We start from the raw sequence: 19,389 nt of genomic DNA, 5'->3' as shown, positions 1-19,389 counted from the left end.
GGCCCAGAATGCTCCAGGAATGATTATTAAAGTTACTAATTCAGCCCATAAACTGTTTTTAAACTTTTACCTTCTATCTTAGAATCTATTGTAATTATCAGTTCCAAGGCTGAAGATGGTTAAGGGCTAGGGTTAAAAGGAATTTCTTAATCTCCCACTGTCTCTTTAGGAGGCAGTATCAGACAGGTTGGGAGTTTTGTAAAATCTCCCTCTGTGTCTCTTTAAAAGGCCAACTATAAAAGAAAAGGTCAGTTTTCTCTGCCTTCGGAGAGAGCAGGGTCTGTGTCATTGTCTCTGTGTCAAGAGGACTGGCAGTTACTTCTGACAGTTTGGATTGTGATACTGAATTAGGGAAGGTATAGGGGAGATAAATGTTCATCCATTAGCTTAAGATAGATAGTTAGAAAGCTAATATATTCTTAGAGAGAGTAGGTAAGATAGGCCTGCTTTGTTAGGAAAGAAGACCCTGCCCCTGAAGGCAGTTAGATTTTAGGGTTTCTTAGAATTTTAGTATAGGATTTGGATTTTTAGCCATAGTATAAGATATTAGAGCTATTATCTCACTTGCCTCCCTCCTATTTCCTATCCAAACTTTTCCTCAGAATAAATGTGTTTATAGTGTACCAAACTGCTCTCCTTAAATTTTATGAAACTCATACCCAAAATTTTAACCTTTAACACTAAGCAATTGGCAGTGACTTACCCATGATCACACAGCTAGGACGTGTCTGGGGCCAGATTTGAGCCCAGGAACTCCCATCTTCATGTCTGGATTTCTATCTATTGAGCCAGCTAGCTCATAAACTATTAATATTTCTTTATATTTTCATAACAATATTAATACTATGAAAACTTTACCTGTATTAGAGTTACTTATTTTATTGGGTGATTGCCAGCTAATCAGAATAGTGACAATGATAACAAATAAATTTCATTATTGTTTTTAAGCCATTTTAGCCATGTCTGATCCTTTGTAACCTCATTTTGAGGTTTTCTTGTGTTACGATTAAAAATGATAAAGACTGATGTAATAATAGAAATCAGTAGTTTAATTAAAGCCATGGCCATGCTGGAAAAATATATATAAGACCACGCCTATTTTTTATATTTACCGCCAGAGCCCATCTTCTAGCCGGCCCTCCGGAAGGTCCAGAGATCTTACTTTCCGTTCTCCTCCCATTTAAACTGTCCTGTGTGTGGGGACACCTGCGTCCCCATGCCCAAAGAACTGGAAACCAGAAACCCGTTGGACCACGGGAAATGTAGTTTGATAGTCCCCACGTGTCCATAGAAAATATATATATATATATACTTTTAAATGTCATCTCCCAAATTCCAATTATACACTTGACAAGAGAGCTGAGATTTGCCATTTCCTTTTCCAGCTCATTTTATAGATGAGGAAACTGAGACAAACAGTTAAGTGGCCCGCCCAGGGTCATATAGCTAGTAAGTGTCCAAAGTCAGATTTGAACTCATGAAGATGGGTTTCTTGATTACAAGGTCTGTACTCTATCTACTATGCCATCTACCTGCCCCACATAGATAAAAAAATGAATAAATAAATAGAATGAACAAATAAATATGATAGAGACTCACTAAATAGCTGGTTAAAAAAGAAATATGAAATAATTATCCCTTGCCTGTAGGAGTTTTTGTCCTAATTGAGTATGATGGGGCAAGAACAAATGAAACATTTGAGGATACTCAATAATGTAATGAAATAATGTATAATAAAATACCAGTAATGTATAATATATCAAAACATATCAATATACAATTTTGACAGATGCCAGGATGGAATTTAAGTACCTCAGGAATAGAGCTTGAGAAGATGAGTCACTATCAATTAAGCAATCAGTCAGCAAGCATTTATTAAGTGCCTACTATGAGTCAGGGGTTATGCTACTAAGATATAAATACAAAGAATGGAACAATTCCTATTTGGAAGGAACCTACATTCTGACATAGGAGACTGCATGTATGTACGTAAGAATTACACAGATATTAGGTGGTTAAATGCGAGGTAGCTAGGACACTCGTCATTGTTCCTGATTACTTGCGATCAAGAAAGACTCGTACAGACGTTGCATCTTGGAAGGAGTGAAGGATTCCCTGAGGAGGGTGGATGTTCCAGGCATGGCGCCATGGCTGAAGACAAAGGCATTGAAATGGGAAATGGAGCACCATATGGGAGGAGCAGAGAGGAGGCCAGTTTTGACTATACCTTAACTATGGGAAATGAAATAATAGAGTGGGCCAGTTTGTGGTGGACTACAAAAGACAAATGGAGGAGTTCATATTTTATCCTAGAAGGAAAAGGAAGCCAGTGGAGTAGGGAAATGATGTGGTAAAATCTTCCTCAAAGAAAACCACTTTAGTAACTAGTATAGCCTGGATTGGTGTGGTGACAGACTTGAAGCAGGGATAGGTATGGTGACATTTTAGCTTTAAAATTCCATGCTTTGGGGGTAGATGGGTTGTGTAGCTAGGTGATTCAGTGGATTGAGAACTAAATTTAGAGACAGAAAGTCCTAGGTTCTAATCTGGCCTCAGACACTTAGCTGTGTGATCCTAGGCACTTAAACCCCATTTTCTAGCCTTTACTGCTCTTCTGCCTTGGAACCAATACACAGTATTGATTTTAAGGTAGAAGGTAAGTGGCTTTTTGTTTGTTTTTTATTTTAATTCCATGCTTGGGGCAATTAGGTGGCACAGTGAATAGATTGCCAGGCCTGAGTCATAAGGACCTGGATTTAAATCTGGCCTCAGACACTTTCTGTGTGATCCTGGGCAAGTCACTTAATTCTATTTGCCTAACCCTTGCTTTTCTCTTAGGTTGTTACTAAGAAAGTAAGGGTTAAAAAAAATCCATGCTTGGTCAATTCACATAATTTTTTTTAATTGTCTTCCTTCAAAATATAGCCTTAAGGAGGCAGCTGGGTGGTTCAGTGGATTGATAGCCAGGCCTAGAGACAGGAGGTCCTAGGTTCAAATGTGGCCTCAGACACTTCCTAGCTGGGTGACTCTGGGCAAGTCACTTAACCCTTATTGCCTAGCCCTTACTGCTCTTCTGCCTTGGAGCCAATACACAGTATTGACTCCAAGATGGAAGGTAAGAAATAAATAAATTTATATTTATATATACATATACATATATATGTATATATATATGACCTTAAATATAAAATTTCATTTCTGGCACATAATATCTATATGACCTCCAGCAAGTCATCTAACCTGCTTGGGCCTCAGTTTTCTCAAATATAAAATGAGAAGGATTAGACTAGCTGACTTCAAAGTCCCTTCCAGGATTCTCTGCTCTTATGTCATATGTTCATTTCCACTCCATGCAATGACATTCATCTTTTAGAGCAGTGGAGTCAGCAAGATTTATTCTGCTGGTCAGCTCTATAGTGACCTACTCACTTTATTAAGTACTGCCAGCATTATGCAGTGTTTGACTTGTTTAAAGACAAGAGAAAAAAAAAGATATGAAAACTTCTTTTACCTGATGATTAGATAGGCCTAATGATATAGGCAAAAGAATTTGGTCTTTGAGTTCAGAGACACTAGGCTCAAGTTTTGACTCTCACTGGTTTATGTGATGCTTGGATAAATCACTTGATTTTTCTGTCTCATTTTTAATGTAGGTTAAACTGGTAAATGGAGCTAATAATTCTGGTACTACTTTCCTCGTGTTTTATGTGGGAAGGAGGATTTTATACATCTTAAAATACTACAGATATTTGAGTTGTTATTTGATACTATGAAATATTGACTTCTTCCTATGTATATGCTTGGTGACATTCAATTCGATAAGTATTTATTGAGAGCATTTGCTATGGGTTCAGAATGCTGATTGAATCCCATTGTGGGACAGTGACTCAATCTATGGTTTTCAGAATCTACCTTTTTTTCTCCTTTTGAAAAATTGCCATAATTTTGTTCATCTCTAGGCTTCCAGAAGTCTTTTCCTTTTTTATATTTCAAAGATTACCAATATTTCTTCTCCTCCAATTTCTTCTATTCTCCAATATTTCTACCAAGTTTTTTATATCTCAAAGATTACCAATATTTCTTCAGTGAAAACATTTATTACTCTAGTATGTAATTTGCCAAGTTCTGGAAACTTGAAATCATTGAAAGGGCTGCCTGCTTTTTAAATCTCTCAATTTTCCATTCCCTCTTAATGTTTAATGTACCCTTTCCAGTTTTAGGATAATTCTTATATAAAGAAGACAGAAACAAAAAAGAAATCGAGTAGTTCAACTTTCCCTCTTCATTGTACAATGTTCCCTAAGTTATGATCTTATCACTTCCTTATTCTTCCTTTTTCTTAGTACCTTCTCTCCTTTTTTACATAATTTAATAACTTATTAAGTGATCAGGATATATTTAGTAACAAGCAAAGTTTGCCATACCTGGAATGTTCTACACTGCATTATTTTCATAATTTTTCAGACACTTCCACTCACAATAACCAGAATTTATATTAACATTAAGAAATCATAGTCTTTCTCTAAATGAACACCCTAGTACAAATATTAATAATGTGGAAATAGGTCTTGATCAATGACACATGTAAACCCAGTGGAATTGCACGTTGGCTATGGGAGTGGGGTGGGAGGAGGGGGAGGGAAAAAACATGAATCATGTAACCATGGAAAAATATTCTAAATTAATTAAATAAAAATTTTAAAAATCCTAGTCTTTGAAATCTACCATGTAAGTCACTTGAAGGAACTTGGAATATTTAGCCAGAAAAATCAAGGGGGAACATGATAACTGTTTTGAAATATTTGAAGGGCTAGCACATAGTAGAGGAAACACACTTATTTTATTTGGCCCCAGAAGGCAGGACTAGGACTAATGGCTATAAGAAGCAGCAAGACAAATTTAGGCTTAACATAAGGGAAAAGTTCCTAATAATTAGAGATAAACTAATATCAAATAGACTGACTTGGGAGGTAGCAGGTGTTCTGACATGGGAGTCTTCCCATAAAGACCAGAGGACCATTTATTAGGTATAATGTAGAGAGAAACATTTTCCAGTTGTGGGTTCTACTAGAGAGACTCTGGGGTCCTTGCCAATTTAATCATTAGGTTATTCTGTGACTTACCCAAGATCACTCAGCTAGCAAGCTGGACTTGAACAGTCTTTTGATTCTAAGTTCAATGTTCTTTCCACTAGACCTCAAATTGGAAGGAGAGTTGATAACCCACCCTTCTAAAAGGACATTTAGTCATTTTATTCATGTACAACATGGAAAACTGCTGCTAGCTTTACAAACAACATAAAGAAGTCCCCCTTTAATGTGTAGAAATTATAAAGCTTTGCTTTCCTCTAAGTCTCTTATAAGGACAAAGTAATCAAAGTTGAGGAGTGCTGGGTCTGAATGTAGTGACTGGCCACAAAAGGCAACTAACAAGACTCTGGGAAAAGGGATTGAATTGTGGAGGGTTATTACATAATAAAATATGTAAGTAGAAGCATGGTGTACATAAATTCTGACTGCTACAAAGGAAGCATTTAAAGTGATCACCCAAAAAACACAGTGGATTCCTTGCAGACACCTGAAGGGAAGCCGAAGGATCAGGTTGCCATTTCAGTGTCTTTGTAGAAAAGAGTACTGAAGAATTTTACTAATGATGCTGTAGAACTTGAAGAGCATTTGGGATGAGCACCATTGCTTCAGTAAAAGCTATCCTTTTTTGCTAATATATTCATGAAAAAAAATGGCAGTGACACAAGGATATTAGAAAGGAACTCCAGAAAAGGCCAGATGTTTGAATGGCTACTATGGCATGTGAAGGAAAGGACTAGATTTAGAGACAGAGACCTGAATCAAATTCTTCATCTGCTTCTTTCTAGAGGTGTGACCCAGGCAAATTTTACCCAATGGGGCTTCAGTTTCTTCCTGTGTAAAAGAAGGAGCCTAGATATGATCATTTTAAAGGTCTTCCTAATGAAAGGTATAATGGAAAGAACCTTTCACCTTCAGCAGTGAGATTTGGAATCGAGTAGTGTGCCTCTATTATTTTCTAGCTGTGTGACCTAGAGGGTGTTACATTTCTGCCTGGAGCATCAGTGTTCTAATCTGTAAAATGTTAGCTTGAATAATACATGTCCTACCTACCTCATGAGCTATTGTGAGGATAAAGTGATATAATGAATATGAAAATATTTGAAGATGCCATGCAAAAACAGGTTGTAAAAAGTATAAAAGATTGTATGTGTAAATGTGTTTATATGCATATGCAGCTAGGTGGCACAGCATAGAGCACAGACCTGGAGTCAGGAGGACCTGAGTTCAAATCTGGATTCAGACACTTTCTAGTTGTGTGACCCTGGGAAAATTATTTAACCTTGTTTGCCTCAGTTTTCTCATCTGTAAAATGAGCCAGAGAAGGAAATGGCAAACCATTCTAGTTGTATCTTTGCCAAGAAAACCCCATATGGGGTTATGAAGTCAGAAATGACTTAACAACAAATGTACACACACACACACACACACACACACACAAAATAATGCATAGCAAATCTTGGAATACTGAACAGTACTTTTCTATGTAAACTATTTAGTACATCGATGACAGTGTAGAGTACAGATATTTGAATTTTTCACTCTCTTTTGTATGAGGGTGAGTATTGATCATGTGGGATGTGTTCAACAGAACTCCCACCTGATAGTATTCTGTGGGCCAGATCAGCTAATCACACACACACACACGCACACACACACACACACCTCAGGGAAAACCTATGAAGGAATAAACTCAAAGAGGTTCCCAAACTGGCAAAGCTATAGTAGGGATGTTGAAGGAAGGTGTTGGGGTTCAGTGTGGACCCTAATGGCTTGGATCCTACCCTCAGTGCCAGTAATGCTGAGTGAGACAAGCCTCCCCACTCCTAGGTTCTAGTAGCTTTACCCTTCAAGATGGTATTTGGTATTTGTATTCCCTGCAGCTACAAAATCTGTCTTCCTCCCCTCAAAGTAACAGACCCAGGCTACCACTAATAAACTAATAAAGATTTATTATAAGGATGAGGGAATTCAGGATAACAGGGTAAGGGATGTTGGTGGATTTTGAGGAAGGAGGGGACAGGGATAACTTCTCTATCAACTATGAACCCCACAACAAGAGAGCAGTTCTGGTTTCTTCTGTAACTTGGACTCAGAAACTGACTCTCCCTCTCCTCACAATATACTATGCTTAATACTAGCTATCAAAAAGGAGAATAACTGAAAGGAAGAGGTACAAGATGGATCAAGGAAGGGTCCCCCAAATGCCTGCTCCCTCCAGAATCCCGGCACTATGACCAATTATGGAGCACAACTCTCTCGGTTTCTTCTTCATTGGCAATGAAGTCAGTAGAAAGGTTTAGCTGTTGAAATCTCCAGGTTGCCCCTGAATTTTGGGTTCAGAAGAGCTAAATTCCTGTCCAGATCCTCCCAGCCACCCACAACCATCCACCCCAACCACACCCGAGAGTGTGAATGTCTTCTCCCCTCCGTCGACAGTTGATCGTTGGCAGTTTAGAATCTTCAGAATCTTCACCAAACTCCCTCCTTCACTGGCCCCTCCCAAACAGAACCTCCTCTAGGTTCCTTGAAGTCAGCTTCAACTCCACTTACCTGCTCTTCTTTGCAAAATCAGTCCACACTGTTACATTTTTGCCAGTTTTGGAGGAGAAGGTAAAAAAACAAAGAGTGAAGTTGATCTTTGATAATGACTATAGTGAGGATAGAAAGTGTGTGTGTGCCTGGTCATCTATAAAATTAGTGTTGGAGTAAGTGATGTCTAGAACAGTAGTTGGCAAGTTGCTTTGGACATGAGAACACATTCTCTCTTCCTTATTCAGATCATTGGCAAGTGCACAGATTTGTCTCAGTCTGAAAAAGTATAGAAGGTATCAATGATAGATTGTGGATGGTAAGAGAAATCTCCATTATTACCAGAAGACATTTATTTCTTAAGTGCTTCCTGTGTGAAATGCACTATAACAGTGCTGGGAATACCAAAAAAGTCCCTACTCTAATGTAAAGTCTCTTTTAATTGTGGAGATAATCTTGAGTTTTCAAAGGCTAAGCAAGTTCTGGGGCCAACTCCTGGCAATTTTTACTTACTTTGACTAAGGATAAAGCAAAAGACTTTAAATCTGTCATCTAAAGACTTGTCTTCATAAATTTAGAGGTTCATCCCTGGAGTTTTGCTCCTAGGGGATGAAATTTTTGGCTATTGCAATGTAGTAAATCATTTATGCTAGTGGATAGAGGGGTTACAAGCTACAATAGCAGAGGGATTATTGATCTGAATATCATAGATCTGTTAGGTACTGAAGATACCCAAAATACATACACACACACACATATATAAACACAATTCCTGCCTCAATGACTTTATGTCATTTGAGACATTATACTTAACACATGGAAAAAATAAATAAGAACTAAAAATATACAAGTGATACATATTTAATATGCATTTCATCATGAGAAAAAAAACTAAAAACATATTGATAACCATGAGAGAACAGCTAAATGTGTGTTTCTTTGCGTGTGTGTATGCTCTTAGATAATGTATTTTTCCCTAATTACATTTAAAAACAATTTTTAACATTTTTTAAAATTTTGAGTCTCAAATTCTCTTCCTCCTCCCCCTTCCCCGCAAGTAGTAAGCAATCTGATATAGTTTTTATATGTTCGATTATATAAAATATTTTTATATATGAATGTTTTTGTGGAAAGAGCTTCAAATAAAATTTTTAAATAGAAAAAAGTTTCCTTTGATCTGGATTCAGACTCCATCAGTTCTTTCTCTGGAAGCTGATGGCTTTTTTTGGTCAGAAGTCCTTTTAGATTGTTTTAGATCATTGTATTGCTAAGAATACCTAAGTTATTCATGATTGTTCATTGTACGCTACTATTGTTACTGTGTAAAATGTTCTCCTGGTTCTTCTTACTTCACTGTGCATCCATTCGTGTAAGTCTTTCCTGTTGTTTTTTTTTATTGAATTTTTTTCAGGTTTGAATTCTCTCCCCTTTACCCTCCCACTCAGCTGAGAAATCAAGAAAGAAAAAAGGTTACAAACATGTATAGCTAAGCAAAAGAAATCTCCACACTGACCATGTTTTAAAAAATAATTGATATGTCTCAGGCTTTGTTCTGAATTTGTCACTTTTCTGTCTGGAAGTGGGTAATATATTTCATCACGAGTTCTTTGGAACTATGGTAGGTTATTGTATTAATAAGAGTTCCCAAGTCTGAAAGCATATTTCTTGAGCTTGCCCCTCCCCACAGTGGAATGGACAAATTTAGAAATTCAAACATTAATAAAATATAAACACAGTATCATAGTATCTCACTAGAAGTATTTCTATGCCATCCCTTTCCTTTTCTTCTTACAAGATTCCTTTACTTTCAGGTAACAGATAATAATAAAACACTTTAGTAGTTCTCCAAGGGGCAAGAGCAGGCTTAGGTGGCATAAAATAAGCCATGTGCAAAGGAAAGGTTAAAAAAAGAGAAGGATGAAGAGGTTGAGTATAAAAAACTCATAAAATTTGAATTATTGTGCTTAGCTATGGACAATGGGTGATCACTTATACCATATTGAATCAGATAAATTATCCTGCAAATCTTCCTAACTAGCTACCCCATAGTTTATATTTTCGTAAATGGATGTGGAGAGTAATGAGTTTGAAGGACCAGAACTATATAGATTTAGAGATACCAGGGGGTGGGGGGGAAGAAATATTTAAATACAAGAAACCAAGTGGTATATCTGTTTTTATTTCTACACATAACTAGTTGTTGACCTTGAACATGCCATTTGATCTCTATAAGTGTCCATTTTCTCATCAGTAAAACAAGGAATTGGAATAAAATGATCTCTAAAGTCATTTCTTGCTGCTCCAAAGTTATCTGAGTATTTGGATAGAAAAAAACATACATAGTAACTATTGAACAAAAGAAAGCATTAAGCCTCTCTGATCCTATGATTTTCTAATAATGATAATCAAGACAGATTCCTTTACTTAAACAAAACAGTGACCAGCCCACAAGGATAAGCCTCTAAACAGAAATATATTTTATAGATTTGAATATTTTTCCTGCTCTTCAAGTGTTAGTCAGAATTTCTAGCTGAGCCTCTCCTAAAATAATGCATCATATGCAAAAGACAAGCTGAATATGTGTTTGGAAGGATTCAAAAAGAATAGTCCAAAGAGTTGTGTTAAGGTTGGATATATCACATTGAAGCTGTCAGCTATCCTAATACTTATCTGGATGTGTCAGAAGGAGGTGGGATGTCAAGAACTTTAAGTGATAGAAAAGACCACTTAGCAAGGCTAGAGGAATAAAGGTGTTGCCATAATAATGCACTGCTTTGGAAAATGCTTGAAGGTGGCATTAGATGAATATAAGGAAGGGTTTGGGGCAAGCTGCTAAAGAGCTTTGTTTTAAAGTTTTATTAATAATGTGATGATGAGGGTTGACACTTAGATAGTGCTTTAAGGCTTGAAAAATATTTTATGTACCTAATTTCACTTGATGCCCCAAATCAATTGAAGACAAAGGTAGGGTGTTTACAATAGTAGAATTCTTTGGTGGGGTCAAGGATACAGTGTGGTTAGGAAGCATACAAAGAAAAATCACAGAGTGACAAGAGATGACAGGATCACAAAGGGGAGTACTCTATTGAGTTCTAGTGATTATAATTATATTGTATACATGCAAAAAGAAAACTGGAGCATACTCAGATAATATGATGTTTTTGTGTTTAGGGCTTCATGGAACTAGTGGTTCTAATGAAAATCAGACAAAAGGACAGTAAGAATGAGAATGCAGAGTGGTTGAGCAATGATAATAATTAAAATGTAAGTCCTGTATTTGATTTTGTAGCCTTGTGTTATTTAAGCCCTTTAAAATTAACATGCTAGATTTCATCTTGCTACTTTCTGGGGAAAAAAATTGAAGACAGGCTGCTGAATTTTTAAAATATAAGTTGGAAGATCTTAAACAATATTTCTTCCACAGTCAATAGAATAGTCTGCCCTCCTCAGGTTCCCACTTTGAAAGTCATGCCACTCTATAGGTCGCACAATTCTAGGATGTTTATTTTTTTATTTTGTTTTATACTTGCATCTCATTTTGAATGAATGAAAAAATCAATTAAGCATGCTTACTGAGTGCCAAGCATTGTGCTAGGTGCTAGGAATACATGATAATAAATGAAAGCAATTGTGAATAGCCCTGTATTAGGCATTCGTTCATAGGAATATGGAAGAAATCAAAGATTTCATCTATGCTCTTAAGTTCCTAATGTTGAACCATTTGCAGTACTAAGGACTTTAGTAAAAAGAACTTTTTCTTCTGTGTCTTCAATAGATGTAACTTTGGCACCTGCTGCAGCAGTTGCCAGAATAGACTTCCACAAGTTTGGCTTTCTGGGATGATGGCTTCAAACAGTGGATTAGAAGGAAGTTATGTTTTTTCCAGATACTTTGGGGTTTAGTATACTAGACTGTTTCCACTAGGATCTGAGGGGAAACACAGTGGTCAAAGTAGCGGTGGTTAAAGATGCCTCAATTTGGCTGGCATGTATTGTTTGTTTGTCCTTTGAGTGGCAAGTCTGTTGATACTTGGTGGGGATAGCTGGTCTGTTCTCTGAAGGAGTTGCTCCCCTGCATGATAGCCGTGGTGACTGGACTAGAAGCAGGACCTTCTGTGGCCTGGAAGATATTACCACTCCCTAAGCTTCTGTAGTCATCTTCCCACTGGTGGTGGCAGTTAAGTCATTTCTGCTGGTGGTGATGAGGAAGGTGGACTCTTTCTCTAATGATTTCTCTTTTGACAATGGCTGGAGGAGCTGGACTGGAAGCAGGTCTGGTTTTTGGAAAGGCATTGCTGATCCCAAAGCTCTTGGGTTCAGGGTCCAAGGAGGCATCCATCAAGGTTTGAAAAAACAGTAGCGGTCACAGTAGTGGTGCTGGTTGTTTGATGTGCCTAGAACATGCTACTTTCTATCTCTCTCTCAGGGTGCCCAAGATTTTAGTAGATGTAATTTGAAGATAGGATTGTATAGCCTAAAATTCTACCAGGGAAGTAAATTCAGGAATAAAATTTTGGCAAAATGCCATCAATTTCAATGACAAAGGAAGGGGAAGTTATCTAAATAGATCCAAATGAATATTCAGCTAACTTTTTTAGATCTAGCAATACCACTACTAGTCCTATGGCTTTAAGAAGATCAAAGAAAGAGGGAAAGGACCTATGTGAATATGTGTGTGTACATACATCTATATACATACAGTTATTTTCATAAAAACCAAGAACTGGAAATTAAGGGAATATCAATCATCTGAGGAATGCCTAAACAAAATGTGATTCATGAATGTAATACAATATTGTTGTACTATAAGAAAAGACAAAAAATCATTTCAGAGAAACCTCAGGATGCATGAACCGACTAAGTGAGCAGAATCAGGAGAAATAGTTATACAACATTGTAAATAGAATTTTGAACTCCTTAAGGACTCTGATCAATGCAGTGACCAACCACAATTTCAGAGAACCAGTGACGCAAAATACTACCCACCTCCTGACTCAAGATGCGGAATGAGGCATATATTTTTAGACTGCCAAATTGTGAATTTATTTTGCTTGACTCTGCATATTTATTATAGGATTTTGTAATGGGGTGGGGAAGGAGGGAAAGAAAATAAACTTTTATTAATCAAGAAAGAAAAGTGAAGGTATATTAAAACAAAAGAACAATAATTTTTAAAAAGGAAAAGAAAAATATTCAAGGAACTAACTCATTGACCAGATTTTTAAAAGACATATAAATGAGATGGAAATAAGTAACTAAGAGTGAATACAAACAAATGGCATGTTGCTGTAAGAATGTCAGGAACATTAAAGCCCAGATGGAACTGAGATTTATGATGAATGCTAAGGACAACAAAAGTGTCCTTTTGCTACATTGAGGACAAAAGAAAGATCAAAGAAAGGATAATTGGACTGTTGTACAGAAGGGATAAGATAATGATAATGGCTGATAGAGAGATGACAGAACTATTTACCACTTATTTTGGTATCATGTAGAAGAAGGATTAGACTTGTTCTACTTGGCTCCAGGGACAAGAAGTACGAGAGGTGGATAGAAGTTACAGAGTGGCAGAATTATGCTGAATATAAGGGGGGGGGGGGGGTGGAATTCCAAACTCCTAGAAATGTCTCCAAGTGGAATGGCTTTTCTTTGTAGATAGAGAATTTTCTATCACCAGGAGTTTTTGAGCAGAAGCTAAATGACTTTTTTGTGGACTCATCTAAAACTGGGGCACCCATTGGATTAAACAGTTTCTAAGCCTCCTTCCAACTGTATGGTTATATTATTCTATGATTTTAAAAATTTGGAATATAAACACTTAAGTACAATGTTCTGTTTCAGTGATAAACCCTGATACATTCTTCATTTTTGAAATTATATTGACTTTTTAAAAATTCCATAGTAATTAAACTTTATATGACCTCAAAGCCAGGAAGATCTGGGTTCAAATCCTACTTGTAAGTACTTTGGCTATGCAACCTTAGGCAAGTCATTCAAGCCCACAGTGCACTAGACAACCCTGAGACCATAAATTGCTTTGTTTGTGTTGACCTTCATTGGCAAAGAAAGTTCCTTCATGTGGGTGTTCCCTGTACCAAAGTAATCACAAATCCAGGTCCCATGGGGCTTTATTCACTGGCACAGCTTTTCCTACCACAGAAATAAATGGTCTGTTCTATTCCTCATACTCTTTTAGTATGAGGATCCTTACAAATAAGAAAAGAAATCCTACTTTAAGCAAATGAATAGCAAGGATAACTATACTCCAAAGCCAGGCACTCGTAATGGGATGGGAACAAACATGAGAGCAGTTTTAAGGACAAAAAGATAAGTCAAAGAAGAGATTGGAGTGCATCTATGAAAAAAAGCAAAGTACTCAAGCCAGTAACATAGGCAACATCATAAAGCCATTTTGGAAGGATACAGGGGTCTCTGAAGATAAGTCAAGATAATTCAGTGACACTAGAGAAATGTGTGATGGACCCTTTTTGTTAATTTATTAATTAGCAGTGGCTGTGGGATATCATTGTGTAGGGTTCTTACAAAGTCCCATCTGCATATTTTATCTTTCTAAGGGCAGAGAGCAGTGTTTGCTGTGTTTCCTCCTTTCCAAAGGGCAAGTGTGTTTCTCTATAAACATACTTGGCTGACCAACATTTTTCTTTGAAGGTGAAAGTCAGAGTGATAAAAATATTAAAAGACTACATTTGTAATAAAAATGTGTTATTATTGTGGAAATTACAATTAATGAAGTCTAACAATGAATGAAAATGACCAAATTAAGAGGCTAAAAATATGGTTACATATAAGAAATTTTTACGTGAAAAAAAAACCTCTTTGGGATTTTTAAGTCTTGTGTGCTTAAATTTTAACTGATTTCTAGAGAAGAGTTGTTTTGCTTGGTTCTATTTTGGGTTCGGTTTCTAGATAGTTCTCTCTTTTCTTCATCAGTGCACTCATACTCTCCTCATTTTTTCCTATCAGAGTTCTCAGCCCTTCAGTGTTCTGGTCAGTTAGTCATGTCTGAAATCCTGAAACTACAATGCAGTAGAACTTTATTCCCACTGTATATCTTTTCTGGGAGCCCAGTATTCAGTGTCATGGTTTCAAGGACAGTGTGTTTGCTGACTTAGCTTGAGATGACTTCCATTAAGATGCTATCACCTCTGTCTATACAAGGGCATATTTATTCCAACATCAGAGCAGCCCACTATAAACCAGGTCCCAAAATGACATTAACTGATGTGTGTTTATAACCCTTCACCTTCCTCACAAAGCATGGGCAAAAGGTTTTAAGAACTCTTCAACTCCTGACATCAGGAGGTTCACAGTCCTAATTATTTTCATCTAACTGTTATCAGTGTATCTGAAAGACTATAATTTTATAGTTTTAATTTTTTCTCTGAATTTTTTTTAAGAATAGGAATGGCTGCTAAAATAATTCTTGTCTTTGGATGAAAAAAAAAACTATTTGCTATGATTCCTCTGTGTTATACATGTCAAGTGATATGGAATAGTTAGTTGTTTTATAGAGAAAATAGTACTAGAAATGCCAAACACACCTGATAAAAAGTATGAGCTGTAGGAATGAAATGAGCTAAGCTTCTCGTTTCCTGTTCTGTGCTCTTAGATGACTAAGAATGGTACGGTAGAGTCTGAAGAAGCCAGCACTCTTACATTAGATGACATTTCAGATGACGATATTGACTTAGACAACACGGAGGTAGACGAATACTTCTTCCTGCAACCCCTGCCAACAAAGAAACGAAGGGCGCTGCTTCGAGCCTCCGGAGTGAAAAAGATTGATGTGGAAGAAAAACACGAGCTGCGGGCCATTCGCCTATCACGAGAGGATTGTGGCTGTGACTGTAGAGTATTCTGTGATCCGGAAACTTGTACTTGCAGCCTTGCAGGCATCAAGTGCCAGGTAAAGATCTGTGCGACAGGGATTGGGAAATAAAGAGATTAGAAACCCGCCACTAAACAAGCAATGGTAACATGTGTAATGAATTGCCAAATGTAGAAGGAACCTGCACCAACAGGCACTCAAGGGCAGGGACTCAGGTGTGAAGGTGACGGATGAATTTAGGAGACAAATTTATATAGAAGATGGCTCTAAATGTGCAATAGGACTTGTGGAAAAGTTTGGAGTACATTTACCACTTGATAATAGATATACACATACTTTGAATTATTATTTATAGCACCTGAGAATTTTTCAGAAATGAGAGAAGATCATGGTAATCCCTAACATTTAAGTTTCTAAATAACATGTGATACAGCATGGCATAGTGAATAGAGGGCTCACTTGGGAGTTAGAAGACCTGGAATTGAATCCTCCTTCAGACTCCTAGTAATGTGGCCCATACAAGTCACTTAACCTCTGTGGGGTTCAGTTTCCTCATCTGGAAAAGGATGATCCTATGAGCCTCTGATTCTACTAGTAATGTGTTTGGTGGTCTAATAGTCCACACAGTAAGCAAGTGATATTTCATTAAAACCAGTGTGCTTTAACACAAGGGATACAAGACCAGGGTCTGCATTTTGTTTCTGTGTCTGCCACTACATATATGACATAGGATTTTATTCATGAGTTAAAAGAGAACACTGGCCCAGGTGCCCTCTAGCTCTGCCATTCTGTATTACTCTTTCTATAATTACTTAACTCTCAATTTTGTAAGAAACTTTGGCTTCCCCAATAAGGAAGACAATAATGTGAAGGTTGTTCCTCCCCCTCCCCAATCAATGAAAGATGACCCTTAATACATAATGCTTAAAGGATGCATGGGGGAGAAACCCAGATGTGGGAGAAAAAAATGGGCAATGAAAACTGGTTCAGTGGTAAAAGTTATTTTGGTTTTTGCTATAGCAGAATGATAGCATAAGAACTTGTTCCCCGTCCCTTCCCACAAAAGAAATAAAAAATATCTCCCAATGCCATGGCTCCTGCCTCTTCATCCCACCACAGGTTAGGTAATGACAGCCAGGGCCACATATTGTCATTTTTTTTTTCTGTTCTCTGGAAAGCTGAAGTATAAAGTATAGAATCTTATCAGTAAATACTACTGAGTTGCTGGGCCCTAATTTATTCATCTGTTGAATGGGAGACGTTGGACTAGATGGCCTCTCAGGCTCTTTGCAGCTCACAAAGATCCTGTGAGTTGGTAAGGGTTTTATGCACAGAGACATGGAAGATACATAGTGGTGGGGAAATGGGTTGTAATGATATAGAGTCTTAGACCTTGAAGGGTTGAACTATGGCATTTAATGTTTGAGCACACACACACACTGTACCTATGACTCTGTCCAAAAATCTTGGGAAGTTAATAAGTTAGAAAAATCCTTAGCTTTGAGGAGCTTTGCAATGTAATAGGAGTCAAACGGTAGAGAGAGAGAAAACAAAAGCAAATAAGTATATGGGGCAGGAACATGAATATACATAACTGCAAATATTTACATATATTCTTGTTGTAGATATACACAAAGGCTGAGGCTCTGAGAATGTAGAAAGAAGAAAACCAAGGAAAGGTTACCAAAGTGGTGTTAATCTGGAAAAATCCTTTCTCTTTTGTGAAATGTGCCTTTAGTCAAGTTACAGGGGGAGGAAGGGAGAAGAGGGAGAAGTGTATGTGCAAAGCAAGACAACTGGCTTTGATGAATCAGAGGAATAAGAAAGATTGAATGAAGGGAAGAGCACATAAAGGAAGCAATGAGGAAGTAGGAGAAATAGAAGGGCAGCATTGGAAGCAAAGTGGGTGCCCATTGATTGGGAACTGGCCAACCAAAACTGATAGATATTTAATGGAATATTATCATGGTAGAGGAAATGACAGAAAGGAGGAATTCAGAGAAACCAGGAAAGGTGGATGTGAAACAGTGCACATCGAAATAAGCAGAACCAAAGGATAATGCATGAGGCTACAATAATACATGGGGCTACAATAATGCAAATGAAAAGAATTCTGAAAGGAAGCCAAATTCAGAGTCTTGATCTTGATCCCCCCAAACAGATGATGGAATATACTTTTCTCCTCTAAGCAGAAATTAATAGGAGGTGAACCATTCTCAAGATTGTAAGTAGTTTATTTTAGAGCAAGCCATGAATTTGGAAGTAATTGCTATTAGAACAAAAACCTGACTTAATTCAATTTTTTTTTAATCTTTCCATTTTAGAATCAATACTGGTTCCAAGGCAGAAGAGTGGCAAGGGCTAAGCTAATGAGGGGTTAAGTGACTTTCCCAGGGTCACGTAGCTAGGAAGCGTCCAAGGTCATATTTGAACTCTGGACCTGGCTCTCAATCTACTGAGCCCACCCCATTGCCCCCTTTATTCACTTTTTTAAAAGTATGTTCTGGTTTGTTAATCATCTGCTTTGATGTCATTTAAATTACCTGAATCAAGATTCACATTTAGTCATAGAAAAGACTTGAGTTGTTTAATTTATCATGTTTTCCTAATATGTTCTCTCCCTCTTTTTTTTTCTAACAGGTGGATCGGATGTCTTTCCCATGTGGTTGCACTAAAGAGGGATGTAGTAATACAGCAGGTAGGATAGAATTTAATCCTATCCGAGTCCGGACTCACTTTTTGCACACAATTATGAAACTCGAACTGGAGAAAAACCGAGAGCAGCAAATTCCAACGCTGAACGGCTGCCACAGTGAGATCAATGCTCACACTAGTTCTATGGGCCCTGTTGGCCACCCTGTGGAATATTCAATTGCAGAGAATTTTGAGATTGAAACAGAACCCCAAACAACAGTGATGCATTTGCAGTCTGCAGAGGAATTGGATTGCCAAGGGGAAGATGAGGAAGAGGAAGAAGATGGGAGTAGCTTTTGTAGTGGAGTTACAGATTCTAGCACACAAAGTCTAGCACCAAGTGAATCAGATGAAGAGGAAGAGGAGGAAGAAGAGGAGGAAGAAGATGAGGAAGATGAGAAAGGGGATCATTTTGTGGAGGGTCTGGGCACCCACACCGAAGTTGTGCCTCTTCCTTCAGTTCTCTGCTATTCCGATGGCACTACAGTCCATGAAAGCCACTCTAAAAATGCCTCTTTTTACACTAGTTCTTCAACTTTATATTACCAAATAGACAACCATGCCCCAGGCACCACGAATCAAATTCCTGAGAACTATTCTGAAAGAGATACTGTTAAAAATGGTACCCTTTCTCTGGTGCCTTACAGCATGACATCTGAGCAGTTTGTTGACTATGCCCGACAAACAGAAGAGAGCTATGGTAGCTCCCATTACCCATCTGCGAACCCCTCCGTAATAGTCTGCTGCTCTTCGTCAGAAAATGATAGCCATGTGCCATGTAGTAGCTTATATCCTGAACACAGGCCAAACCACCCACAAGTGGAATTTCACTCTTATTTAAAAGGTCCCTCCCCAGAGAGATATGTTTCCGCTTTGAATGGCGACAGTCATATAGTTGAGCATCCTGCTGAAAATTCCTTAAGCCTTTCGGAAAAGAGCAGATTGCACGAAGAGTGTATCAAGTCATCAGTGATTGAGACCGTCCCCGTGTAGTAGGTTAAGTTGTCCCAGAACCACCTTCCTATATTTAAATGCACTGTAATTTAATTGGATTTCCTAGACTCGGCATTGTTTTAAACTGTGGACCAAGAAAACTTGGACTATGGTTAATGTTCCAGATGCTTTTATTTCTTCTTTCTAGCTTTTGGGACAGTGGCATTGCACAAATACAAGTTCATACAAGGATTTTGAAATAAATCAGACTTTTTTGATACAAAAAAAAAAAGCT

General features: G+C 37.6%; 1 protein-coding gene across 2 annotated transcripts in view; it reads left to right on the top strand.

Moving 5' to 3' along the window:
- The window catches only part of CSRNP3 (cysteine and serine rich nuclear protein 3), a 132,242-nt gene extending 113,088 nt beyond the window's left edge, over nt 1-19,154 (top strand). For both annotated transcript variants that reach the window (XM_044669821.1, XM_044669822.1), the window contains 2 exons: nt 15,249-15,545; nt 18,108-19,154. In XM_044669821.1, coding sequence (XP_044525756.1) covers nt 15,249-15,545; nt 18,108-19,154 — 1,344 coding nt within the window. The remainder of the gene's footprint in view (nt 1-15,248; nt 15,546-18,107) is intronic.
- Nucleotides 19,155-19,389: the final 235 nt, after the last annotated feature.

Source organism: Gracilinanus agilis, chromosome 3 (assembly GCF_016433145.1).
Source record: "Gracilinanus agilis isolate LMUSP501 chromosome 3, AgileGrace, whole genome shotgun sequence".
NCBI classification, from domain to species: Eukaryota; Metazoa; Chordata; class Mammalia; order Didelphimorphia; family Didelphidae; genus Gracilinanus; species Gracilinanus agilis.
Note: the sequence above shows the minus strand (reverse complement) of the source record. Positions and strands in the feature narration are given on the sequence as shown.